This window comes from Toxotes jaculatrix, chromosome 13 (genome assembly GCF_017976425.1).
Source record: "Toxotes jaculatrix isolate fToxJac2 chromosome 13, fToxJac2.pri, whole genome shotgun sequence".
In the NCBI taxonomy this organism is placed as follows: domain Eukaryota; kingdom Metazoa; phylum Chordata; class Actinopteri; family Toxotidae; genus Toxotes; species Toxotes jaculatrix.
In genome coordinates, this window is record NC_054406.1 from 20,716,196 (window position 1) to 20,743,970 (window position 27,775).

Here is a 27,775-nt window from a genome sequence, read left to right on the forward strand (position 1 = left end):
TGATGCAATACACACATGGTTGCTGGGAGTGTACACAGATGACTCTTCAGTGTAGAAACAGTGAGCTGTATTGGCCAACACTCATCCTCATGGTTCTCTGGATCAGCAGCTCAGTCCCACAAGAGTCCCACTCAGACACATGCAGCTACCTGCTAAACACACACAGACAGATACATGTTTAAATGTAGAAACACTGAGCAATGTTGACTTATATGCTTTCTCTTACCCTCTGATGATCCTCTGGAGCAGCTCATCCTTCCTGCAGAGAAAGCACATGCACACACTCTCTCACTCACAGGCTTTAGATATTAAACCTGAAAAGCTAAACACTCAGCAACACTTCAAGGTGCAGCTAAGCTAGCTAGGCCTCAATGCTGAACGCAGACCAGACACCGACCTCAGGGCAATTCACACCGACAACTACCCGCAATTAAGCCCGACAACACGACGCGCAACTCAGCCCATGCTGCCAACACCATCTGCCCATAGGCTTCCACATATATCAGCTGTGTCCGGATCACAACTGCATATATGCTTCCACACACCGACAACACCGACGCAACGGCCCAACAACAACAAACGCGCGCGCCAAACCTACGCCGGCCTGAGTGAATCACACTGAATCCACCAACAACTAAGCCGTGCCAACACTTGGCCAGTCCCGAACTCCAAAGCGGCTATACTGGTTACAAAGTCCATCTCAACCGAGCTACAGACACAAGCCTGCACTTCCAACACTCAGATCTCACACACACACTCATAAATGTAGAGCCGATGAGAGACGCCAAGCGCGGGGCTTTCTCCAAAATGGTCTCGGCTGCTCCGCTGAATCCCTTCGTCCGTCCTGCGGAAACGCGGAACATAATTGAACACGTTAGCTTCTGGTCACAAATCAACTCGAGCTTTGCAATTTAAACGTTCTGCGTGGGCCTTACCTGGCCTCCACGTCCGCCATTTTCCCTCTGGACTGCTCCGGACACGCGAACCGCCAAAGTTCCAGCTCCACTAGGCCTGAATCGTCTCTCTGCTCTCAGCCAGAGCTTTCACTGTGCAGCAGAAAGTACAATGACAAACAGCCCGTTAAACATGAACACACAGGCTTCCTCTGTCCACAGGTAACGAGTTCAGTTCGCTCCACTTACCAGAAAAAGAGCTCGGACAAAGCAGAGCTCCTGTATTCCACGGGAGAAGGGAGACTCGAGCCAGCGTCACCCCGACGCCGCCCCAACGCTTACAAGCCGCACCTGACAGAAAATTCTGCCCTGCTATTGGCTGAGCCCTCTGCTCCCCGGTCACATGGGCTTGATTAGCGTATGCGCAACAGGTGCGACTGATTTTTGGCGCGGCTCAAACTGAACTCTGATTGGACGGAACTAATGGGTTAAATGGTAGGAGGGACCTGCGGTGACTGCCCTCATAAAGCAGCAGTAACGTCTGAATGGGGGCTCAACACAGAACAGGTGTTTGAAATGATCCCAAATTGCCAGGAGTTCACTTTCAATCTGACGCTATGGCTTTATTTATTAAACACACACACACACACACACACACACACACACACATATATATATATATATATATATATATGGTGTGTTCAACAGCAAACACCTGTGGCTTTCCCATCACAATTTATTAGTGTTTAAGGTTCATGAGGCATTATTATCTTCTCATTATATTATCTTATTGTTTCAGCTCATGCAGAATAAAACTGACAAATCCAATCAACAGTCCTCACTGGGAAATGTGTCTGCAAAACAGTTAAGAAATATCAGAAGAGGCAACACAACAGAGTTTATTTGGACACAGCTCAAAACAAATAAAAGCTCATTAAAAGACATCAAACAGGTGACAAAAAGGGCCAACAAGCCACAGACACAGAAAGTGACCCTGCCCAACAGAATTTAACTGACATAACATAACATAACATAACATAAGATAAGATAAGATAAGATAAGATAAGATAGCACTTTATTGATCCCACAGTAGGGAGATTCACTTGTTAGGCAGCTTACAATCTAAAGAAAAAAGAAAGTTACAAAAAACAGTACACAAAATACAAAAACAATAAGAACTGGTAATATAAAAATTTACATGATGATGCAGGGGTGAAGAGTAGGATCCTGTGGGAGAGAGAAAAAAAATCTATATACATATATATGCACAGTCCCACATGGACAAATGAAATGTTAGACCAGACCAGAGTACAAGTAAACAGTTGAGTTGTACAGTCTGACAGCAGAGGGAATGAAGGACCTGTGGTAGCCACAGAGTCATAAAAAGTCTTTAGAAGAGACTGAGCTCAGTCTCCTCAGAAGGTGGAGGCCACTTTGGCCCTTCTTGTACGGGGCATCTGTGTCATGCATCCAGTCCAGTTTATTGTTGAGGTGAACACCCAGGTACTTGAAGCTGTTCACCAACATCAGCTCCTGCCACTCCAAGTGGTAGGAGTACAGATACAAGACAGAACAAAATGATGGAGTCTACACTGTGTGCCAAATTATTATGCAAGTGATCTTTTCTTGAACATCTGGACGGCTGCTGTTCAGAAAAAAATGGTATGTTAGTATGATGCATCTAAGACCTTGAGCTTTAACAAAACCTTTTTAGTTTGAATCTACAAAGTGTTCTCATATCCTTTATCACAGAGGACATGTATATGAGTGTGGTGGAAAAATACTTTCTTCTTGATGAGAAGTGAAATAAAATCCTTTAGACAGAAACTGTCTAACTGAAGTATATACAAATTGATCATATGATCAGTGACTACATTCCTTTAGGTTTAAGTAGAAACATCATTAGCTGATATATGTAAAAATATTCATTTAGCTGTTTTTGTAGGACACAGACGTCCTTAGGTTGATAGCAAGCTGGAGGAAAATACAAAAACTCAAAACCTAAACATCATCATCATCATAAAGAGGAGGAATCCAACCAGTAAATAAATCAGTTGGGTTTTTAACATCTGACAGAAGACGAGTCTCAGCCAGAGAGGCCATTTGGTGTGTGACTGACCTATCAGTAGATCTTACAATGAAACTTCTAATGCAGGGAATAATACAACATCCAATCAGACTGAACACGCTTGCACCAATAAGGATACCAGTGATTCCTTACAGTAGCGATGAATGGGCATAAAATCACATCTGTAGCACAACAACATTCATACCTCAGCTATGGCTTTGGCCACCTCCAACTCCAAACGCGTGTCGGGCAGTCCCATTAAACTGCAGCACAAAAGTTTTTGATATTTCTTGCAGAAAATCCTCTTCTGCCGCCGCTTTCTTGTGAAATTCCTGCAGAGATTTCTGCAGAAGAAAGGCCTTGTTTAGCCATGGCTAAAATAATTCTACCGTTCGCCCAAACGCGAGATTATTATAAATAAAGAACAGTAGGTGGCGACAATCCTGCAGCCGGTAGCCGGCAGCAGGTCTCCATTAGATAAAAGAAGAAGAAAACAATAACAACATCCGGTCTGTGGACTTCGTTTCTGCCTCTTCTTTTGTATTTTTACAAATATTTTTAAAAAGTAATTTTTAAATTTCGAGGACTCCCTTCAGACCCACAAAAAATTAGAATGCCTCTTATTTCAATTTTGTTTTTTGTATTTTAAAACGAAAATCAAATAAGCACTTTTTTTTTTTTTTAAATATCAGCATTTGAAGGAAAATTCAAATACCAAAAGATACACGGAAAATAAAATACAAGTCCAAATAAAATACTTAATGTCAATTTGAGTCCTCCTCGTATTTATGAAATAAAAATACAATCTTAAATTACCCACCTGCAGCGAACCAAAACACCGTCTGCTTCTGTGTTCCTTCATCATTTTATCGCGTGTACAGGAGCGTGCAGTCAGCTGTCACCTGAACAAAAAAAGGGCCCATTTCACTTAACAATGTGAACTATATATTTGCAAAATAATAGCCTATAGTTAAAATATTTCTTTTACCTGGTTAAGGTGATTTTTGCTCCTGAACCTCAGCGCACAGCGTCTGCACATCAGGACTGTAAGCTGTCATCTGTGAAACTTTTCTTTTTCTTGGATTTATCCATCGTTTACCTACAGGGGGTCGAAAAGCTCAATAAATCTTGCCACATGCGGCTCTGGAGCCGCGGGTTTCCAACCCCTGAGATAGACGTTTCCTTTGACAGAAGGATCAGCAGGTACGATGGTGCCCCCTACAGGCTCCAGCTGTTCCGCCTCCGTGCTGTAGTGACTTCCAGAGAAGGTTGAGCTCAAAAACCTGTGTCTGAGAAAAAGCCCTTGACCAGAGTCTTCTCCTCTGTCCACAGCTCTGACTAACCAGAGCCTCAGAAATGACACATCCGAATGTTTTAATTTGTCATTTACTCTTTAAATCATGAATGTATATGATGATGGAGGAAAGGTTTGTGCTGTTTTTTTTAATTATTATTATTATATTTTGTTTATTGAGCCCTATTTAAGGTTGGGAAGTGGAAAATCAATTTATATACTGTAGCTGATGAACAGGCAGCTCAGTGGACAGCCTGTCACCTTCTCATGTTTATTTATTTATTTTCTTTGGCCTTAACCTGTTATTTACATTCACCACATGTGAATAATCAGTTAGCAGTTTATCACTGCTCCGCTCTCTGAAGCACGGTGTGGACGTTTAGGTTGTAAATGATAATAGATAATCTTTCCAGTTTCCAGGATCAGAGCCGGGTCCTTTGGCGATGTCCGCGTTTGTCTCAGCCAGGCTGGAAACTGGCAGCACCCGCTGAAATAAGAGCTGTGTTTATATTCAGCCTGAAGGTGTCCAAAGACTGGATTTACTCTCACACACTTCCATGAGGATGCTATCAGCAGATTTCATTGTCAGCCGTGATGCAGACGTTAATTTGTACAGACCATTGTCATTATCACAATCATTCTCAGAGACTCTAAACATGTTCAGACTTAGGAAAAATTTCATGTTTAAGACACCATGATAGCTTCAGGCCTGGGATCTGAGTGTACAGCGTGTGTTTATGTGTGTGTAGTTCAACACACACTTACGAAGGCCTGAGAGGGTGTTCTCTGATTGATCTGTTTTTCATGAAGCACTTTTCTCAAAGAGGTCAGTTTGCTTCCACGTAAATATGACACAGCTCATTTACAAAGAAAACAAGGAATTCTGGGTACTCGGTTGGATTTTTCTCAAGTGTGTACAAGTCTTCACCACAGGCCTGGCAGCACGCTGCAGTCTGCTCCCAGTGTTTATGGCACATCCTCCCACACAGCTGCTGTCCTCAGAACAGGAAATGATTGGTTGTTGTGATTACAGAACAACACAGACCCAACATGTGGCCTGCATACATGGGCTGAGGCAAACACCTCCACTCCATCGCTTTCACTTAGGGTTAGACCTCTGTTCTGCAAAAAAATAAAAATCTTATTTACTTACTTTAAGGTCTTTGGAGTAGTTTTTCTTCTCAAAGTTGTGCTGCAGCTCCTGCCACTGAAGCAACTGTTTCTGAAACTTTATTTAGCTTTTGTTATCTGTCTATTAGATCTTTTTTTTAATCTTGGGTTTGACTGTGGAGAACATTTGAGAAAATTAAACTTTCTGTGGTGTCAGGGTGCAACAGCTTCTTCCAGAACAACCAACTGTTTATTCTGTGCGAAGGTCAAAAAACTATAAATCTACATGTCCAGCTGCAGACGTTCATCTGGTCGTATATCACATTCATCCATTCATTTTCTGTGTTGCTGTTTTCCTTTTTCTTGGGGTCACGATGCTCTCTGACCTGTCCCAGCATGCCGTCATCCTGGACTCACAGGTCAGAGGAGAGGAACAGAGAGCTGTGGAAATCAAGACCACCAGCTTTTGGTTATGAGGATCACTAACTTGATTATATGGATATATACTGTATGTGTTACTGCACTGTGGTAATATGCAGACTGGTGTTATACAGAAGCCACAGCAGCAGAGGGCAGTAACAGAATATCAAAAAATGTGAATTTACAAGGAAAGGAACAAAAAGATCTTATTCACTGTGTCTACCAAAAATAAAACTGTGCTTACAATATCAAAGGTGTGTGGATAATGTTTATAATACATCAAACAATACAGATAAATTTGTGTTACAAGGTGTCACAGTTTTCCTCACATTTGCAGCATCATCTCTGATGTGTTGCATGTTTGTGTGACTGTTTTATCAAAAGAAAAACACTCTCATTTGTTCATTCTTCCTCTTTGTTTGAACCTTCAGTTCATTAAAGTGTAATTTGTAAAAATCAATCCTATCTAAATGATTATAAGATATGAAATAAGGAAAATGAGTAACAAACGGGTCCAGAGTTGCTTTGCAAAAACGAGAAGTGATAACAGAAGAGAGATAATGGCTCTTAGATTTGTTAGTAAAGTTAGAGTGAATAATGCTCCGACTCCAGCCAGAGAGAAAGGAAACAATTAGACCCTAAAATGTCAAGATTCCTTGTCTGATATTTTACCAATATTACATCAACATGGTGAAGGTAAAGTCATTAACTCTTGGTAAAGTGAGTTTGAAGAGACAAGATGTTTTTCTCTTCCAGTTCTGGACCTTTGGATTTAGCGTTGGCTGCATAATTTGGAGCAAGTTTGCCCTTTAACGAGGATGAAAGCTCTGAGACAACCTGGAAAAGCTCAGCTGATGGAAGTGTGCAGACTGCATGTGCATGTGAGTACCAACGTAGTGGCTTTTAAAGTCACTTTAAATAAACTGACTTGAACCCTGGCTCCCTGAATCTGCCACATTTCATATGTTATGTTAAAATAAAAAAAAACTAAACAAAAAAGAAAAAAGAAAAATCAAGAGAGTTAACTCTTTCTAACTACTCTGCAGTCGGACATTTGACATTTCAAACCTGCAGTGAAGCAGCACGCAGCTGTAGAAAAATCCTGCTGTGGTGCTACTTTATGAGCAAAACGTGTATTAAACAAAACCAGCAGTCTATGATAAACTTCATAACCCAAACATAAGCTGCTGAAAACTGATTCCAGCTTGTTTCCCAAAAATTCCGTAACAGGAAGCTTCACATCTAATGTAACAGAAATCACTCTCTCACAACAGCGCACACGTTATTGATTTTCCTGTTTTCTTTTATTGCACTCAGCGACTTTATTAAATGCACTTTATATGTTTTTCAAAATTAAAATGCCAACATTGGGTCTTTTCTTCCTGCTGTTGTCAGACTGTACAACCAGCACTTTCCCCAACAACCGAACAGAGAGGTATACTGTGTACACCTCATGTAAATACACTGATGATTTAAATATTGGTTTCTCTGTTAACTATACTTGATACCTACCACGTCTATATCCTGCTATAACTATGTAAATTTCCCCCCACTGGATTAAAGCTCATGTTATCTTGAACATTTTCAGTGGGTCATGAAGGGAACAAGAAACATTAAAGGCCCACAAAGCCTTTAAAGGAATAGTTCAACATGTTGTGTTAAGTACAGAGTCAAGGTCAGTGGTTAGTGTAGCTTACGTGAACTGAATCACTCTCCACTGTAAAGCTGGCACAGCCAAGCTCAGTGATGTCAACTGCAGTTACAGTGAAAAAAAAAAAATACAGTCTAGAGTTTCAGCACACATCCACAGCACGCACACACAAACACTAACGACTGTAGCTTGAAGTGAACTCACCTGAGGAAAACTTCCTCCCCCGTGGGAGCTGTCAAATTAGAGGTGAGATGTTATTGGAGCCTTTGGGGTGCTGACATACGACGAGCGAGGAGAAACACATCCACCTCTGAAGGCTCAGTACAGCTGCATTAAAATGAAACCATATGAGCATCAATACGCACCGTAGGCCCACCATAGGCTGAAGGATTACTTAACACGGCTGCTAATTATCCTAATTTGTTAGGTAAACGCAGTGTTTTTGCTGCGGGACCTTAAACAGGACCACAGGATGTGGTGAATGTGTAGCGAAGGACCGAGCGAGCCCCCATAAAAACCCTGCTGCAGCTTTATGTCGGTTTGTTAGAGCAATTTCCATCAAAATGAACCTCATTTCCTCCCTCTGTTCACGGCCTCTTGTGTGTGGTTTATCTGCTGTCGTCGTTTCAGCTTCAGAGCAGAACTCACAGATTTCGATGCCTCTTCCTCAGGAAAGCAGATGTGTGTTTGCATTTGCAGAATTAAATCTCTACAAAGATGCTGGACTTGTAGAAACAGGGACATTCAATCACTAAACTAAAGCTCACTCATTAACCCTTTCAGTAGTTAGTAGCTTCAGTAGTTTTCAGCGTTTTACTGCTGTCTGCCACGGGGAGGTCACACATCTTAATCAGTCCAGTTTTATGCTGCATTAATGTATCTTTTTGGCCACTTGGGGGCAGCAGAATTAAACACAACACTGATTGATGTATTATCGCCTTTTTTGGCAAAATGTGTCTCGTCCTGCAGACAGACAGACATCATCATTCATTTGGCTTCTAAAAGAAGCTACAAAGCTCTGTCCAGCTGAGGCGACCTGCAGAGCTGGTCTGTGGTTTTGGCATTTCGAGTGATATTTATCACATTAGTCATAAGATCCATTACATTGGTAACATAAAAATACTGATTTAGTGTAACTTTGCTCTGGTAACACAAAGAATCACATCTGAAATTCTCTTTTGTATTAAAGCATTCGACCTTCATATCAGTTTGATTAGAACACTGGACCAATGAGTTGAACTCATTCAGTCCTTCCTGTCCTGTGCCTCTGGTATGATGGACATTGCTACACAGTGGAAGTAGATTGGTGTCTAAGAGCTTTAAGAGCTTTAATAAGTAATTCAGGGTGAGTCTAAAGTTAAGTCTAGAGTCCCTGAGGGAACGTCCAAGTCAAGCCACAATTCTTCAGGAACAAATTACAAGTCAACTGCAAGTTCTTCAAGTCTCAAAATGCTGACCCCAGAACAGGGACATTTTCTTTTGTGCCTAGTAATTACATAAGGAAATATTAAAGTGTCTGGCTATGCAAGGCATTCCTGGCACTGTGTTTATCTTCTGTTGTTCTGAGGTGCTTTCAGGACACAAGTCAGGTCTTCAGGGAGAGATGTCTCAAATCAATTCAAGTCTTTTCAAGAGTGATAAGCCTCAGGTAAAGTCAAGTCATTGGGGAGACGAGTCTTGAGTCAAGGCGACTCTTGAGGAAGACAAGTCTCAAGTTAAGTTGTCTCTTTTGGATGAAGAGTCTCAAGTCACATCAGTTCTTTAGGGAGACATGTTTTGAGTTAAGTTGGAAAGTCTCAAGTCCGTGAGTAGCCTGGACAAGTCGAGTCTATAGTGAGTAAAGTCTCACAACAGTCATGTCCACATCAAGAATCAAGTCCTCTTTTTGAATTTTCAATTAGAAGTTGAGTTAGATGTTTAGAAAGATAAGTGTTGAATCAATCCAAGATGTTGGGGAGTTAAGTCTGAAGTCAAGTTGAATCTTTCAGGAGCAAGGTCTCGAGTCATGTGGCACTGCAGTCAAGTTGACAGCAATGATCTAAAAATATTGGAGGTGGACCTCACAAAGTCATATCAGCTTGAAGTATCTAATCACTGTCACTGTACTTGCAATAAAGTGTACCAAATGCAAAAAATAAAATAAATATGATGTCACTTTTAACTCACATCCAACCATCAATAGAATGACAGACCATGAAAACACAGTTCTCTTGCATCCCAACCAAAAAAACCAGCAGCTGATGCAGTTTCAGCTCCTTCAAAAGTTTCAGCGGGGTCAAAAAAACCTAGCTCCAAAATAAATTCCCCACGTTTCCTGAGGCAGTTCTATAGGAATGGTTCAGATTTATTGTGCATTGCATTTTGGAGGATGATCACATGCATGTGGTCAGTAGCAGGGAGCCAGTGACCCAGCCTACATCTCAGGTTACACCCTATATATAAAACACCCCCCCCCACCCCCCCCTTCTTCCTCCTCCCCCTCCCTCCCTCCCTCTCTCTCCAGCACAACTTCCCTGGAATCTCCCGCTCCTTCCACACTGGTCCTGGCATTCTCCACTGTCATCCGAGATCCACCTCAGCCTCTCAGTGTTTACCCACCATCTGCCTGGCAACCGTCTGCATGCTCAGGATTACCAGAGGCCTTTTCTTTCAACGCCACCATCTCCGCCTTCCTTCAACTGGCTTTCTTTTGTAATTAGGGGGGGTCTGGAGGTCTGAACTGAGAGGTGCTGCAGAGGAGCGCCGGGTCTTAGGCTGCCCACATCCCTGATTCTTTCTCTTCTCTCTTCTTGTTTGCTATTTGGAGAGTTTTTGGTTGAGTCTGACAGGCAGGAGTGGGGGTTTGGAGGACACCCCAAACCATGGATCACTCTCTGTTTGGTTGTCTGCGTAGCCCCCATGCTCCGGCCCAGGGCCTACACCCTGCCGTCCCCCAATCACCGCTGACCCTGCACGGCCGAAGCGACCACGTCTCCTACCTGGATCTACCCAGCTCCTCACCTCCTTGTGGCTACCCTGGAGGAGAGGACAATGGGGTATTTGGAGGTGTAGCCCACCGAGGCCACCTGCCCCAGCAGCAGCACCCCCTCCATCCTCAGCACCCGCCCAGCTGGCCTGTCCCCTCGCAGATGCTCTCGCCAAACGTTCGGAACAATGTATGCCTACCGCTGCTCGAGGCCCCGGCCCCAGAACTGTGCTCAGAGGGCCCGAACCTGTGTGGCACCAACCCCAGTTTGGGCAGTGGTGACCCCACGGGGGTGTCATGTGTTTCTGGGGAGTACGGCCGACAGAGTCTGTCTTCAGAGGACCCAGTAAGAAGGAACAGTAAGGACAAGAATGAAAGCTCAGGTAAGATGAGAGAATCTATGATGCATTTAGTTTTGAGCAGTTTCCAAAAAAACTGTTTATATACAGTCAAAGTTTAATTTTACTTTGAAAGTATTTTGTTTGTCTTATGACAGCTTTCTGCAGTTTTATAAAATGTCTATTGTTATATAGTCCCCATCTTAAAAATTCATATAGTTTATTATTGAGTCCTAAACATTTATTTTCTGAAAACAATACCAAAGCGCTGTGCTAGAACAATCGCTACCAGTGTCACAATTTCTCGATGTGTGATCCACATTAGTCTTGATTTCTAAAAATTCCTGAAACAGAAGCAACTGAATCATCTCCCTCTATTTTCTTGAATTTGTGACCAGACACAGATGTTTTTTTGTTTTTGTTTTTTTAGGGATGTTGTGAAGAAGACTGGTTTTTACAGCACATTACTGATACTGACAAACATGCAGACAATGTTTCTTATATATTATAAACTCAAGCCACTGTCCTTACAAGTATTTTTCTCAGTTCTTTTTCAGCTGTAAGTTATGATCTTACTTTTCATCAGGAGGAAACATTATACAAATAAGTTAAATTCATTTAGCGGCATTTCTGGTTTCATTTTTCCTCAATTTATTTGAGTTTTTTCAATTCATTATTAACATATTTAACAGCTTTAATCCTAAATTATAGTCCGCTTTAAAAAAAATGGCCAAATTAAATAGATTAAATAGAACTTTATAAATTATTCTTAATGACGTTCATTCAGTTCCCAAATTATTTGTTGTATAAAAAAGAAAAAAAGAATATTTAGTCTTTACATCTTCTGATGTTTTCTTTGTAGTGATGATTTCTCAGAAGAAACTGGGCCTCAACATGTTCAACATTTGCATACAATGCAAACAAGTCAGCACAAATGACTTCTAACATACAGTGAAAAAAGATGACAAGCAAGGATGTGAAAATGGAGATAAATGATGTTTCTCAAGACTTCATACTCCGTAATATCTGATTTTTAATGATGAAGATTTGCAGTTGACTGTGTTTGATGAGGGGTTTGTTCGCTCGTTGAACTGAGGAGCTCGAGTGTTTGCCTGACTTTGGATCTGTTAACATGCAGACGGCGGTCACAGGGAATGTTTTAAATTGGCTAAAAAACTTAAAGAAACTTAGAAGAGTTTAATCATCATCTGTGCGGGATCTATTTGGAGATAGAATTCCAGCAAATACTAAAAATTATATACCACAGTCAATGTGAGATGACAGCGTGATCACTTCCTATGGCCCGGACATTTAGTTTAGGACTTAAAAAGAAGCTTTGCAGAATGAAAAGATTAAGAAACCCTGATCTAACCCGTTCATTCAACATGTTGAATGAGATGAATTTAAAATTAGCTTCTAACGCTGATTTAATAAATTCAGGGCCGTAGCCAGGATTTAAAAAAATCGCTGAGGTTGTCGTCCCATCTCATCATCCTGTAGAAAAAAGGCACAACCCCCCCCCCCAAAACACTTGGATGATATGATTTTGTGGAAGATTTTTCTTCTTTTACTTTTCATAACAAATCTAACATATACAGGAAATATGTAAAATATTTGTAAATGTATGTTTATATAACTACATATAAAATACTTGCCCATAAAGTTGGAATAAAATATATTTGACCTCTTCTCATGAAATGATTGTGACAGTGTGTTTTATTCTTGATAGATACGTATATCTTCTCAAAACTTTACTGATCTGTCTCTTCTAATGTGAATAAAAAGAGGAATGTGTCTGAAAACAAAATTATTCCAACTTTATGGGCAACAGAGTATACTAGAAATTATATATAAGCATCGTAGTGTTTTTAATCATTAAACACACCCCCCCCCCTCCCCAAACTCTCAGACAAACCACAGAGGTCATGACCCCAGTGTCTTTAATGTCTATAATGGCAGCTACAGCCCTGAACACATTCATTTGCTCTGCTGGTGAAACTCACCAGTGAAATAGAGAGGATGATGGTGAAAATGCAGGTCATGTACCAGAAGCATAAAACTTAACTTCCAGGCATAAATTTTAAGGCACACATATGCTTCACATGAACGGTGAAATGACAAGAAAAGGAGCACATCATCTCCAGGATATATGGTCACGAGATTTAAAAGCAGGCACCGCAATCTGTATCATTTCACGCGGCCGCCGAGCGACTCAGAGCGGGCGCCAAGCTGAGAACTTTCCTATTCACCCGTCTCGACAGAGGGAGCTTTGACTGACAGATTGAAAACTTCAAAAGGATATGCTGTAGCTGCCAGCGGCCTAACCCAAATCCAATTTCCTAACTCTAACTTCATCGGCACTTACAGAAACCACATCTCTTTTATTCTTTTTTTTTTTTTCTGGACTTGATGCGCTTAAAAAAAAGGATGTAGTGATGATGAATTATACATAGTTATACAGCTATAGTCCTGCAAAGAGCAAGCCTGTGTGGAGGGTAAAGCCGAAATGATCAGCTGCACTGATTTGAACAGATCTGATAGAATTTCTGTTGCGAAAAAGAAAAGACACAAAAAACACCAATAACCAGTCTCTCTGTGTAATTCTAATGAATATGGGGAGTCTGTCTCACGTTACGGCACAGACAGTGTGTCTTTCCTGGCATACTGTAGTTTGTCATCACCTCCGACATTTACACAACTAATGAAAAGTCTGGACTGATACACCGTGGACTAGAGAAATAATGATTCCGTGTGTTTTTTTTTTTGTTTTCACTCTGAAGGAACGCTCTCTTCGTTTTCATCATTCACTGACCGCAAATACATAAAAGACAGACGAGGTGACTGGGGAAAATGTGATTTCACACTTAAGGTACAATCAATCAGGGAAAAGCTGAGTGTTTATCTGAAGTAAGTGTTTTCAAGTAGGACTGAAATGTTCCTCTTAAAATGTATACGTTTTACTTTAAATTTATATATATAACATGTTCTTCCCTTTATTCTGATAACTATCAGTATATTTTCTCATAGTTTTCCATGAGTCCTATGTGTATGTCACTTGAAAGACACCACAATACATAGTTTTAAAAAGTAAAAAAAAAAATCATCACACTCATCAGGTTGATTGCTGAGATTTCACAGCTCTGCAGCCAGAAAAAACAGGGATGTTGGATGATTCAGAAAAACCCAAATTACAGCCAATACCAGAGGTTTTAAAATTCATTCTTTCTATAGCATCTGGAAGCTCTGACGATGGCACGGATAAAGTTGAAGAAAGACTGTGGTCATGGGAAATAAATAATGGTTAAGGTGTGGTTATGGTTAAGCAGCTAAGGTTTAAAGAAAAGATTATATTTCAGAGAAATGCAAATATTAAAGGTAACCTGTGGAACTCTGACCACCTGTTGGGCTTTGGAGGATGTTTCAATCAGTGTTTTTATCTTGTGCATGTGCACAAAGAAGCACACGCACATTCCTGACAATGGTTCCACGCTGTTCTGCTGATCGTTAGGTGGCGGTAACACGTCAAGAAAAGCAGCAATATGTACAGATGTAAACAATGCAGGTTTAACCCTCCCTCAGGAAATACACCGTCCCACCTGTGGGACGCTTCAGCCTTGGTAGTTGTATATTGTTTGAAAGATCTAAGTCTCCTGATGTCTGTCTGTGCAGATTGAGTCATTAAGACCTCATATCACTGCAACAGCTGTTGACACAGAATTGGTTCAGACTAGTGGCTGTGGCTCCAGAGTTTTTCCCACATAGAAGGTACGACTACAGGCTCTATATTCCTCTTCCTCTGAGCCAAAAAAACTTATATTCATACCATGATTGTACCTCTTTGTTCCAGTGTCTCTTATAAAAGGTTAAATTTAAAATGAGACCTAGGGTTATGAGTATAATCAAAAAGAACAGTAAAGTAACAGGACATTCATTTTGCCTGCACTTGTTCAGAGAGCGCGAGTGTCTGTCAACAGGTTCGTTTTTTTGTGTTTTGAAGAAGTAAATGCTTTCAACAGAAAGTTTGTCAGACCTCAAGGACATATATATAGCATATATGTTTACACAGCATATAAACAAAACTCTGTTAAGGAGAAAATTCAACAGGAATTCAACAAGCTGCTTGTGTTTCTTGTCCTGTTGGACTTCATTGTATTGGTTTTACAGCAATCCCACATCTTGGTAAATCATAAACCCTCAAAATGAGGCTCAAAACTACCAAAATGATATCCAAGTTGTAATAAACAGGACTTATTTCCTCTGACAAGGCTTTGCTCCTTTGGAAATGTTTGATTTGTACCGAAGGAGCTTAAAATTAGAGCATTAATCCCAAACAATGGTGTGACTAAATAGTTTTGGTTTTCACTGGCTATAAAACACACAGTGAACAGAGCTGCCTGGGATCAAGCTCCCTGCTTGGGTTAAATACCACGGTATGAAGCAACAGCGTTGGGTGATTGGCACTACGAAACCTTGTTTTCTTTTTTTTTTTTTCAGATGGGCTCCTGCAGTTTATCAATGCCTCCACCCCCCCTTTTTTTTGTTCTTTCTCCACCCCCAATTTCTTTTTCACCCCCCCCACCCTTTTTTTTTTTTGGTCTTTCTCCCCCTCTGTTTTGAAGACTCAGCTGTGGCTGGAAAATGTTCTGTTTTTCATTTCAGAGTCCCATGACAGGAGTTATAAGTCAGACATGAATGGCAAGCCCAGGAAGGAGCGCACAGCCTTCACCAAAGAACAGATCCGGGAACTGGAGTCCGAGTTTGCACACCACAACTATTTGACCAGACTGAGACGCTACGAAATAGCTGTCAACCTCGACCTCACGGAACGACAAGTACGGTACCTGCTGAATGGCTGTAAATCACTGAGGGGGACAGAGAGGAGGAGGAAACAGAGGCAGCAAGACAAATAGCCATCAAAGTCTCACTAGCTATTGTGCTCCAAGTCATGAAATACAATTAAAGAGGGAAGAAATGAGCCAAGACTTTTATTAACATCCTATGGCAAACCATTAGGTATTGTCACAAAATCAGCAGGTCTTACTGACAAATAGCTGAGTCATAGTTTGACACTGGAGAATCTTAAGATGGCTTTTTTAAGCAGATATCTAAAAGAAATGTCTGAGGATGTAATAAATCATCAGTGCTGTCAGTCTCTGGCTCCAGAGCAAGGATTCTACACTTTTAGCCTTCATAGATTATGACGTTTGTTTACTTCATGAGAGTATGATAGTATCTGATAAAAGTGGAAATTGTCCATTAAACATTTAAGTAAAAGTAGAATAATGTTAAATACAGAAGTTTAGCTTTTTGGCTCTAAGTCACTGATCCATTAATCTCTTCGAGGAGCAGGTCTACATTTTGGAAAATGGCAGTCTTACCCACAGTCTGATGAAATGATTAATATTAGTTTCATCTCTGTGTGTCTATTGAAGACAGGGACTGGGGGGCTGTTTAGTTTTAGCACAAAGACTAAGGGGGCAGAGGGAAACTGTCAGCCTGATGCCATCCAAAGCTACAAACAATTACCTCTGCAGGAATCTGAAAGCTGGGCTTTTTTTTTTTTTTTTTTTACATATTTAGTTTTTCTTGGGAAAATAGAAATGTAAACGATCTATCAGTTTCACAGTATTTCTTAACCAACAACTACTTTGCATCGTGTGTGTGAACATCATCTTACTTCTGAAAGAAAGCAAAGCCAGGATGCAAGCAGTTTTTGTCCAGACTTTGCCTGAACACAAAGACTCACACTTCTCATCTGACTCTGGGTAAGGCAACAAACAAGTGTATTTCCTGAACCCCTGCACACCAACATCTGTGTTTCCAGTTATACTTAACTAATGAGACATCTGCTCAGGTTAAGGCTGGAGAGACTTTGGCTGGGAATCACAGGAGCTCACCAAAAATCTAATTAACCAACAAAAACCAGTCTCCAGTGTCCACACTGAGATCCGATCGAGACCCGATTGCTCTGTCCAGCTCACGTAACAGCCTCCTTACGTTTGTGCGGGTCCAAAAAAAACAACACCCCAACCCCCCCCTCCCAAAAAAAAAGACAGATGAAGAAGAATAGAAGGAGATGGCAGCCATCCGTGAAGCAGTGTTATTGTGTTTTCTTGCTTCAGCGTTCTCCTCTGATTTCATCTTCGGGCATTCCAGCTGTCAAAGACGAAAGCAGAGGAAAATGCTGATTTCTGCAGCTGCTTTTATTTGAGCTGTGGTCAGTGCCACCACCACTGTCCAGAAGACGATTTGGTTTCAGTGAGTCTCTGACCACCTCCAGAGGTGGTTTGGCCGATCAGATCACAACGTGTCCTCAATGCGTCTCGGGTGCCTTTACGCCCGTACTCTCATGTGGTAGCACTATCTGACTGCAATCCACTCGCCCTGAATGCTTCTTAATGCCAGGTGTAAATGGGGAAAGAGTTGAAATGACCTACATCATTAATCATCAGGGGTTTTTTTTTTTTCTATTGTTTTTTATTTTTGCCAAACTGGCACACACACACACACACACACGGTCAGTTTCCTGACTGAGGAGTGTGGTGAAGAATCCAAAATGTGCTCATTTAGAAAACATTTAGGAAAATGTGCTTATTCGCTTCCATTCATAGAGTCTGAGATGAGAACATCGGTCTCGTGTTTGTGTGTTAAGCGCAGAGCTGGAGTCACACTAAAAACTTGGGGAAGCTTGTGGTGCTGTTGAACAGTGTTGGGTTATATAGAGCTGTGTTTCTGTTATTTCGCCTGTCCCCCACTGATGGAAGTGGGGTGGACAAAATAATAGAAACATCTGCTACTACATGCTCCAAAATGATCATACAGTTAAATCAACACCTCTATAATATAGCTTCAAAATGAAACATTGAAACCATCACGAGAGGAGAATGTATTTCAGGACTGTTGTATTTGACTGCATTCATTTTCACTGCATGTTCCTAATGAACGGACAACTACTGCAGGTGCAGTGACTGTGTGCATCACCACGGTATCCTGTCATCAGTACAGTGGTCAGGTTTGGTGCCATTGTACCTGCATAGAGACTTATATAAAAATGCCGGTGCTTCCCAACCTTATCAGGTTAGCCTCACTAGCTGGAGACCAAAAAGTTTTCCAGCCTTTATGTTAAGATAGGCTAACTATGTTGTGACTCCAGGACACACAGACGTGAGACTGATATCAGTCCTTGATGTCAGTACATTTCTAAAAGAGTAAAGTCAGAGATTTATAATAATTGCTCCAGTTGTTCAAGGCACTCCTCAAGCATGATAACACTCATCACTCTGCGGATGGAGACATTTGGTAGAAGTCTTCCATTAATAAACTGTACAGGACTTCACAGGAGAAAGAAAAAGAAAACCCCTCAGTGTTTTGACATTAGCAAACGGTTGGACATCGACTCCAAACCACAGAGGCTCTTTGAAATGTTAGCGTGCTGCTCTCAGTGTCTGTGAAGTGACATTCTGCTGCTGCATGTCACAGTCCAGATGGTTTTCTTAATGCTCACAAAGAAACATTTGTATGAAGTAAGCGGTGCTATGGATGTGGACACCAGCGCTGCCTGCTGCTGTTCATTAGGGGGGTTAAAAGGCGTTTGGAAACAGTTGTGTGTGAACCCGAACTGTCGTTGTGAAAACTGCTTCAGGGTATTTCTGGAAAGTAGAAGGAATATTTGTCATCGGCATGTCATTTCTGCTTATAGCTGGCTGAGGTAATATTGCATAGATGAGTTGTAACTGTTTAGCGTGTAGGGAGTTGATTATAGATGTAATCACTGTAATTGTATGGGTGAAGGTTATTATTTGAAATCTAGGGGACTTGAGCAAGCTTGGATAAAGTGAACCCTGAGCAGGCTATGGTGCTTTAATGAAAATGTCATGAACTGAAACAACAGGATCACTTCACTGTATTTAGACAACAGAACTGAACAGGCCAAGTGTTGCTTGGTGCTCAAGAAAACACAAAGAAATTCTGACCATTTTCCAAAGTGCACCGCACTGTTTTAAATGTCTTCTCCCATCCTCCAGGGGTGAAATGGTACTAAGGTGTGTCTGTTACAAACGGTTAGCTAATGTTCAGTAAACTGTTTTTAACTGCAGATATTTTAACATCATAGCAGTACAACCACCAGCATAGTTAATAATATGCATGATGGCTGCATTCCATTCTGCATGCAAGTTGCATGCAAGTTTCAGCGTCCCGGTAATGTGCATGCTGACTCGCTGGCTTTGCTCACTGGTTCACTTAAATGGAACAGAGCCATCATTAACCACTCAGTGTAATGATGATCAGTGGCTGCCTGTAAAGTGGAAATTCATCCATTCATCCAGTCACATAAAACCAGTGACTGGTTATACTGGTAGAGGTAGAGATTAAAACTGTTAACTGGCTTGAATGTTGCGGCCGATTGTGTATGTTGGTCAGCAGAAAATGAGTATACTGTAGATGTTTTGAATCATACATAAACACTACTATGGCTGTTTAATGAAATATGGAAATGTGGTGAATCCATGGTGTCTCAGCTACCGCCTTACTTCATTGTTCATCTTGGCTGGATTTGTACTAAAGAATCTAGAGTGAAGCTTTAACTTCAGCTTTGTCACTTCCTGTGTGTGTGTGGGGGGGGAGATCCAGAAGGATGAAATAGCTGTTATGTTATTATATAAATCTTTAGCACTTTCCTTTACATTGGCCCGTAAATGTTTTTTGTATAGGTCTGAAGACAGTCCAGCACTTCTGTCCAACAACAACCCCGCAGTCTCACCACCCCCACAAGTACAGTGCATTCGGAGGTCTGATGGCCAGAACTAATTTGTGTTTTGGCTCAGGCAACAGCCAGGACAACTCACCCAGGATTTAGGTCTTCCTGTCTGGAGCCCGGTCCCTCAACACTCCCCCTCACATTGGCTGCTTCTCCAAACGTCCCCCAATAGTAGTCCAATAAATCTGTGCATTAGAGCATTGATTCTGGATTCAGAGACTCTTAACATCTCTTAACACACCTATAACTCATGATTAAATTGCCAGGAGAACTGTAGCATGAAATGTTTCTACCTACCAAGCAGCAGGATCAGTATTTTTATATGAACAATGGATCACATGAATATGTGTGATTATCCTCATTCAGAGGATAACCAGCAACTCTGCAGTTCTTCTCAGCTCTTTGAAATGATTGTTTTCATTTTACGACCATCAGCTTTACAGCTTTGGTTCAGTCTCACCATTCTCACATCATCATTTCCAGCCGCAGCAGGCAGCTGTTTTTTTTTTTAGCAAGAAGATAAACCTACTGTACACTAACTGGCTTTAAGACAGAGTACGTCACTGGGCTGCTCAAAGTTCTTAAGACATTTAGTTTCCATCTAAAAACAATGCGAATTTGCACAGAATTTCCAGACAATCGGCCGAGGAACATGTAAATGAATGTGGGTTTCCATCCACCACTGCTATGTGAATACTAGGAGTTGGTTGAAGTAGATAAACAGTTGGTGGAAAAGCAACAGTCAAACAAATGAAAATAATCTAGAAAGGATGCACAGATCTGATGTCAGTCTTTTGTTAAGTGATGTTAAAAAGTACTTAGTTTACTCCCTGTTTCCATTGCACTTTGTCACATATGGTTTTACTGATACACCAACTTTTACAAGTGTAAAAACCTTCTTGCGATATTTCAGCTGTTCACACACACTGTTGGTGTGTGGGTATCTGTGCTCTGATTAGATCTCTACAGACTACTGTAAACTGAGCTGATACCTGCTGATGCTGTTGCAGCTCCTCTGTGACAGATGGGACTTTACAGAATGATTTACAAACTGGTTAGATGCATTTTTACTACTTTAACCTACAGCACATACATTATGGGTTTCTGTGTCATTACCAAGCTGTTTATGAGAGAGCAAGCTGCACATACGAGTGTTTGCTTTGAAAACTTAGCTTACTGGCAGGCAGTGCTATCTAAAATAAATCCAAGGCCAGTGTGAGAGCGAGTTGCCCCAGGGATGGAAAGGAGGGGGGGTTAAAAGACATGGTGTGTGTTTATGTCTGTTAATATATGAGAGTAGGGTTAAAATGGGTATGTGCTGGTGGTGTAAGCAGGAGGTATTGGGTGGTGCAGGGTTTACAGGCAGGGGGAAAGTGAGACATTAGAAGCAGGACTGAGGATGTATTTCATTGGTCCAGATTGGATGTCCCTATTTTAGGCAGCAGATTATTCATCACTATGAAAGATACAACTATGAAATGAGCTGTGGAGTCAGGGAAAGGAGGCAGGAGTGTGAGCCAGCAGGTCTCTGGAACACACTCATTAGCACATATCTACCTATGTGGTGATGCAGTAAGACATGACAGTGATACTAGCTGCAACACCGCACCACTCATCAGAACAAGCTCAGACTTCATCAAATGATGGCAAAGTCCGAGCTGGTCCAGTCCAAATGTTTGATTTTCTTCATCTGAAGTCATTCAAACAAGGTCAGTAGATTTATTTAGATGTTCAGGGTCATTGTCCTTCTGCATCACCCGACCTCTGCTGAGCTTGAGCTGGACGCCCACGTCTAGGGAAAGTAGACACAGATCTAAATTGCCTCCATTTATGGACTGATAAATATCTTTGAGAATACTCTGTAACCCTTTCTAGCTTTGTGCAAATCAACTCTTGATTGTCTTCTGAGATTTTATCTCTGGGAGGCATGATTCACATCAGCAGCTGCTTCTTGTGAATATCAAACTCAAAAATGTGTGAGTGTGAGTGCTTTTCCAAGTCGCTGGAACCCACACATCCAGTCTTATTGCACAGATTGGACTCCAGCTTTGCTCACTCTTCACTCCAGTCAGCTTTTGCTGGTGGTATTAGCCTCTGGTTCTTTGTCAACGCTGCACTGTGGATGTTTGAATGTTGTATTTAATATGGACAAGAACAATATGTGGATTTGCTGGCTATTAGTTAAAATAGATTGTGTTTGTTCATAGCTGTAACTTCACACTATGTTGAGACTGTCCTTTTTTTGTAGAAATGTCGGCATAGGTTGTCAATGCACACAGCTGTTTACAGCCCATAGTTGTTTTATTGTCAGGCAATCTCTCGCAGCCTTAATAATTCTGATGGGAATGACTGTTCAACAACTTTAACTGCATGTTTATCATTGTAACCATGACAACAAAGGTCCTCTAACCTTAACAAGTACTTATCTTACTCCAAACCACAATGTTTGGGTTAAACTTAACCCTGATTTTGTGCCTAAACCAAACCAAACCAAACCATCAAGTCTATCAACATAGCACTCATATGACCATATATCATCCCTCCCTATACAGTACAATCAAAATCCTTTCCAGTCCTGCTTTAGACAAATCATGAAGGTTTGACTCTTTGTGTTTCTCTGGACAGTGTTTCTTTGCTGAGTAGCAGATACCTCCTGGTGGTCACGTTAGTTCTCAGGACACAGAACCTCCAGTAAACCTAAACACAACTGCTGAGAAGAACGTTCAGCTAGCTCAGACTGCTGAGGTCCACATCTATTACACTCGAGGCACAACTGAAACAGTTCCTTCACAGTATAGAGCAGAAATGATTACAGCAACTAAAACCTTGATGCATGACCATATATGAAACAGACTTGTCCAGGAGGAGACACTTTATCCTTTTCCTGCTACTTTGCCCTGTAGAATGTGAAGAAACCACAGCAATCACATCTCCCTGATTTATGTTTCCTCACAGGTGAAGGTGTGGTTTCAGAACAGGAGGATGAAGTGGAAGCGTGTGAAGGGAGGCCAGCAGGGGGCAGCAGCACGCGAGAAAGAACTGGTGAATGTAAAAAAGGGGAGGTTACTACCGTCAGAGTTTTCAGGGGTAGTAGGACTTCAGTGCTTGGCCAGTTCGCCAAAGCTGGCAAACGAGGAGGACAGTCACGACAGCAACCAGAGCTCAGAGCACCCTCACCTATGACCTCCCTTGGTCTTCCCTTCTCCTAAGGAAAGTCTTACTGGACGAGACAGAAAGTGAGACAGAAGAGAGAGACAGAAGCGTTGGTGAGACGTGTAAAAACCACATGCTTGCTGTGAGCAAAACGTCCCAACAGACAATGAAAAGAAACAGAGAGAACATTCCAGAGATGATATGCATTGATGAAGGGGCTTAGATTTTGCACTGTCAATGATTTGCTTCAGTCAAATTCTACTGTACAACAATCAGTACAAAAAATGTTTGTTATGTGCAACTGAACTGAAATTATGCTTCTGAATTTCGATTATTTATCAAAATCAAAGAGGTCCCAAGACTGTAACCACTTTAAATGCAAACTTCTCAAATTATTATTATTTTTTTGCATTGTAAAAATAGTCTTTACCATCTTGTTTTGCATCTTGTTCCCTGTGAAAGTTTACATGTCTGTTTCTTGCAAAAACCTGAATTTCCAAATCAAATAAATTAGAAAAATCCAAACAAAGGCTAGGTGGCGATTTCTCAGCAGGTAGATATACCACTGAGCAAGGCAGGCAACTCCCTGAGGTTCACTAACATTGATTTATTATGATATTTAGATATGAAGCAAAATTGTGTTACTGTTCTAACTGACATGTACCACGCAACAAAGTCCACATTAGGAGATTAGGGTGGATGGATGGGTTGACAAAACACAAGACTTTCACACAGAAGACTGCTGTTTGTTTCCCGTGTGAGTCAACATTGTTTTTATCCAAGCCTGTTCCACAACCTGAAACACCTTTATCACTCTAACCATGAGACAAATGTCCTTTAACCTCAAGGAAGTTATTTAATCTCAAATCAAGATCTTTTCCTAAAACTAACCAAGTAGTTTGAAGAAACATTCAGTTCCTCAAAGTAGCGCTACTACAGTAAAACGAGAAATACTCCATTAAAGGTCAAAGCCCTGCATGTGAAGTTTTACTCGTGTCATATTATTTGATGCCTTTATGTTTGTAACAAGTAAGCAGCAGAGGAGAACCAAGGAACTGTAAATGACTGCAATCGCTTAAATTGTGAAGAGTAAACAAGCACTAAACACTTTACTGTTACTGTTACAAGCAATTCAGGAACTTGCTTAAATTGTCAACAAATAAAACGTGATGCGATAGATCATAGAGGAAACCAGCCAACAGTGTATATAGTAACATAAGCACTACCCTGAGAATTAAATAAATGTGCCAACATTTCGCTGAGAATACTCATGTACCTTTACTTTAGTAAAGGTTTGAGCACACGATTAACTTCTTCACAGTGAGGTATGAAATGTTTTACATTAAGTGATAGATGGAATACTTCTTCTACCACTGCCAGGACTAACATTCTCATTTGGAGAAAGGGTGGAAATAAGGCACGATGAAGGTCCCATGTCTGGAATTTGTCTAAGAATCCTCAAAACACTAAATCCTCCTCTGGATACACTTTCACAAGATGTTCTCCGTTTTGTGTCATCTGCAGTATGTGAGTGTGCATTCTAATTCGTAGAGCGATTTCTTGGCCATGAAAGTTGCAGCCTCTAACTTGTAAAAGCAGCTGGTGATTCACTCACTTGATTCGGCTCAGGCCTTCAGCTGCTTTGTGGCTTTCCAGTTCCCTCAGACGCATCTCAAAGCTAACTTGTGGTCAAACGTTGTACCCAGTGTTTTCTTTCTTTGCATGTGTTTCATAATTTCTTAGGAACATCCTTTAAGTTCGGTCTACAGTTATTTATAGCCACCATGGGCGTTCGATCAAGCATGATCGAGACACTTGTAGTTCTTTCAGCTCTTTATTTTAAATGCCAAATCTAGGACCGCAGATGGCTTACATAACAGTTCAGTAATTAGAAAATGGGGATATCCATCCATTGCAGTCCTCTTCTTTGGGAAATATAAAACACTTTCACACATGAGATAAATAAACAACTGCAACTAAATAAGCTCTCTGTGTTAGTATGAACAAGCCAAAGGAAATTTTCAAGTTGTCTCCAAATTTGTCCAGCAAATTTGCAAACACAAAATGTAAACAACCCAAGCATTAGTCCACCTGGCAGAGCCTACTGTACCAACGGGCCTTCAGGTCAGACTTAGTGTAAATGACCTGAGCTGCCCCCTCAAGTGGCAATTTGGGGTTACTGGGTTCGCAATTACTAATGGCACATACCATGTGGGCTGGTGACTCATGGTGACTCTGAGTGCCAATTTGATTGACCTTGTTTCTTCATCAAGATGGAACCTGGGTGGAAATCTGCCATCTGTGGAAGAACGGGTTTTGGTTGCCGCTTCTGGCAGTAGGCATTCTCTCTGCAGCCGATTAACTGCGTCTCTTCCTCTGGTGACCCAGTAATGTCTGCACAGCTCAGTAAACGCCCTTTCCTGGACTGGGTACTTGAGTTAGTTATCAAAATCACTGATAATGAGTTCAGTGACAGGATGGTTTCCATCCAAAACAATAGGGTGATTCTCTTGTGCATCCAAATACCCATTATGGTAGAGATGTCTACCAACTCCGATGATTTTCATGCCTGGATCTCACTCAAGAGCTTATTTCACAGATCTACTTGATGGTGGTACAGGCACAGAAGACTGGAGGAGCTGGAGCAAGTCCTGGAAGCTGTCTCGCTGTATTTGCTGTAGCACTGACGGCTCGCCTGCTCTGCAGTCATTAGATGAAACTCTGGGAGGAGGAGCAGTTGCTCTGTGGAAGGAAGATTCTGTGTCCTGTAGTAGTCTCTCTACTACAAGAATAACCCAGTTCTCTGGTAGTCATATAAATCTCACAGTGTTTGTGTGAGCATTCACATGAAATAGGTATGGCATTCCATGTTCCCATGTGTTTCTTTTCACATTTCTCCGACATCATCAAAGAGCAAAGGGCATCCTGGGTATCCCGCCACTCTACGTCACACAGATTTGAGTTTTATCATACTTTCTGTCACGTGTGATGGGTGACTGATAAGTTTGCCTAAGGCCAGGGGTCGCGGAGCAAACAGATCCCTTCTTTGTAGAATTTGGGGTCTTGGACTTCCAGAAAGTGGTCCACACCAGTGATGATGTCAGCATCACTGTCAAAATGTGGACCACTGAACTCCTTTTTCATCTTAGGGAAGATGTAGTAGTCTGAGGGTGCTGAATCAGGTCAAGGACCAAGGACCTTGGCCTGATTTCGGCCCTTGAAGCCGATGTAGTGGATGACTACACAATGTTGTCCATTACCTGAAACAGAAATACCACAAAAGTTATTAAAACTTTCTTGATGATCACTGAAAGAATTGAACTGCATGTGTATAACGTGTACTGAGCCATTGTGGTGAAGATGGAGTAAATATAACATAGTATATATATTATACGTAACCCATGATCCACATTTGTGTTTGTAGTGGGAAGAAGACAGAAAGCCAGGCCTTGGAGCGCCTAGAGCGCATCTGGCCAGTGTCAGTTCTGATCTTGGATGAAGCTTGTACCTTGACCCCTGGGGGAGAAGCTTTCCTTCAGCAGGAAGGGTCATGTTGTCATCACAGCCTACCATGCCAAGATCAACACAGCCAGCTGAAGACTTTTCCACATTCGACTAGCTTGTCTGCTTTTATTTTCCAAAAATAAATGATTTAGTAAGATTTACAGCTCTGTGCTGGTGTTGATAGGTGGTGCATGCTGAGATAGGATTCTTTAACTGTGAATGTTTCAACAAATATGTAGGATCTGAACTGCAAGGGTGAGAAATCTGATGTTTCATGAGAGCTGAAAATGAAAACAGATATTAAAATCTGTGTTTTCGAAGCGGAGTCTCAGTTTTTCCTCACTGACTCAGTCACTTTTGAGAAGAGCTCTGACCATGCATGTGCGTGCGCTGGATTTCTCACAGATTTCACAGGCACTTTTGGCTGTTTCCATGACCCGCTCATCTGGGAATTATTAAAAATGGCACTGTGTGAAAAATTTACAACAGCTACATGTTTATTCAAGTAATTAGCATAACTGGAAGACCAGTGATGTTGAAATCTTTCATGGCAGGTGGTGGATCTCATTGTTTTTCTGTGGAAGAGCAAAATGAATTGACAACACAATTTGCCATAGAAAGTGAAAGAGAGCATAATCAAAAGTCATTCAGATGTTTATTTGTTCAGTTCTGGTTAAATGTACGTAATAATGTGATGTTAACCTTTTGTAAGTCAAATGCCATGGTGTGACAGTGGAAAGCCGGATCTGGGGCCAAGGAATTTTCTTGTGCTCAGGAAGTTGTTCAGATTCTGCAGATTATGGCTAAATGAGACTGAATGACGAAACACAGGAAACCACAAGCCCTCCAATAAACTGGCAGGGGACCCTGACTGACAGCTGTTTTACCCATTTGGAGCTTCAGTTGTTGGACTGAGATCCACTTTGCGGTAACAGTGAAACTGGCTGCCTGGATGAAGAAAGGAAGGTGCACAAAATATGTGACCTCACACCTGGAACACTTGAACACTGAGACATACTCATACTAAACTTCTTTTCATTTCGGTATCAAATGCTGATCAAACAGCGAACCAGTTCTTTTTATCAAATAATCTCTGATAAAAATAACTGGTTTAAGTATGAACGGCTTTATATCCTAACTCAACTGCGAGCCTTCACCTCAGCTAACAGTTTACAGGAGCCGCTCAACATAACAGCAAATTAATGGCGCAGAAAATAGCATGTTTCATCACTTTAAATATCCCAAAAATAAATATGGGCTCTATGGAAAAAGGGAAACAGTGTCCATTAATGACACTGAGGCTGCTTGTTATCTGGACATCCCCAGTTGCATTTAAAAAGAATTTATTTTTATCTGTGGCTCAGGTCTGGCTGGATCTGGTTTCTTGTTTTTGAAGGTTAATTAATGCATACAAAGATGGATTTAATAAATGGTAATAATGGTTGAAGAGGGGTGAGGGAAGCTGGAGATGGCGGGGGACAGGCAGCCTGATGGGTGGAAGGAACGGTGGAGACTGGCAGGTGGCATGCGGAGTGAGCAAGGTGGCATGAGTGGGGGTGGCTGGGCAGAAACATTGGCGCTGGAATACATGGCAACCAAGAAAATCAGGTGAGTGAGCTGC

General features: G+C 41.4%; 1 protein-coding gene and 1 long non-coding RNA gene across 3 annotated transcripts; one reads left to right on the top strand and one right to left on the bottom strand.

Moving 5' to 3' along the window:
* Window positions 1-3,172: 3,172 nt before the first annotated feature.
* On the bottom strand, window positions 3,173-4,067 carry LOC121192400. The gene is made up of 3 exons (XR_005895189.1): window positions 3,950-4,067; window positions 3,782-3,863; window positions 3,173-3,305 (listed from the first exon to the last, which is right to left on the bottom strand). It is a non-coding gene; the product is annotated as an uncharacterized LOC121192400 (long non-coding RNA).
* Window positions 4,068-9,986: 5,919 nt separating this feature from the next.
* Window positions 9,987-26,184, top strand: meox2b (mesenchyme homeobox 2b). 2 transcript variants are annotated; one of them, XM_041053443.1, is made up of 3 exons: window positions 9,987-10,784; window positions 15,399-15,571; window positions 26,075-26,184. In XM_041053443.1, the coding sequence occupies exons 1-3, from the start codon at window positions 10,298-10,300 to the stop codon at window positions 26,147-26,149; spliced, it is 735 nt and encodes a 244-aa protein (XP_040909377.1). In that variant the 5' UTR covers window positions 9,987-10,297; the 3' UTR covers window positions 26,150-26,184. The 2 variants fall into 2 exon arrangements, with proteins under 2 accessions (XP_040909377.1, XP_040909376.1); XM_041053442.1 differs by lacking the exon at window positions 26,075-26,184 and adding an exon at window positions 22,453-23,294.
* Window positions 26,185-27,775: the final 1,591 nt, after the last annotated feature.

Excerpts from the sequence above, each read along its gene's own strand:
- meox2b (XM_041053442.1), top strand. The coding sequence starts at position 10,298 with ATGGATCACTCTCTGTTTGGTTGTCTGCGTAGCCCCCATGCTCCGGCC. Across the intron at positions 10,785-15,398 it reads GGACAAGAATGAAAGCTCAG|AGTCCCATGACAGGAGTTAT; the intron begins GTAAGATGAGAG and ends TTTTCATTTCAG. Across the intron at positions 15,572-22,452 it reads TCGACCTCACGGAACGACAA|GTGAAGGTGTGGTTTCAGAA; the intron begins GTACGGTACCTG and ends GTTTCCTCACAG.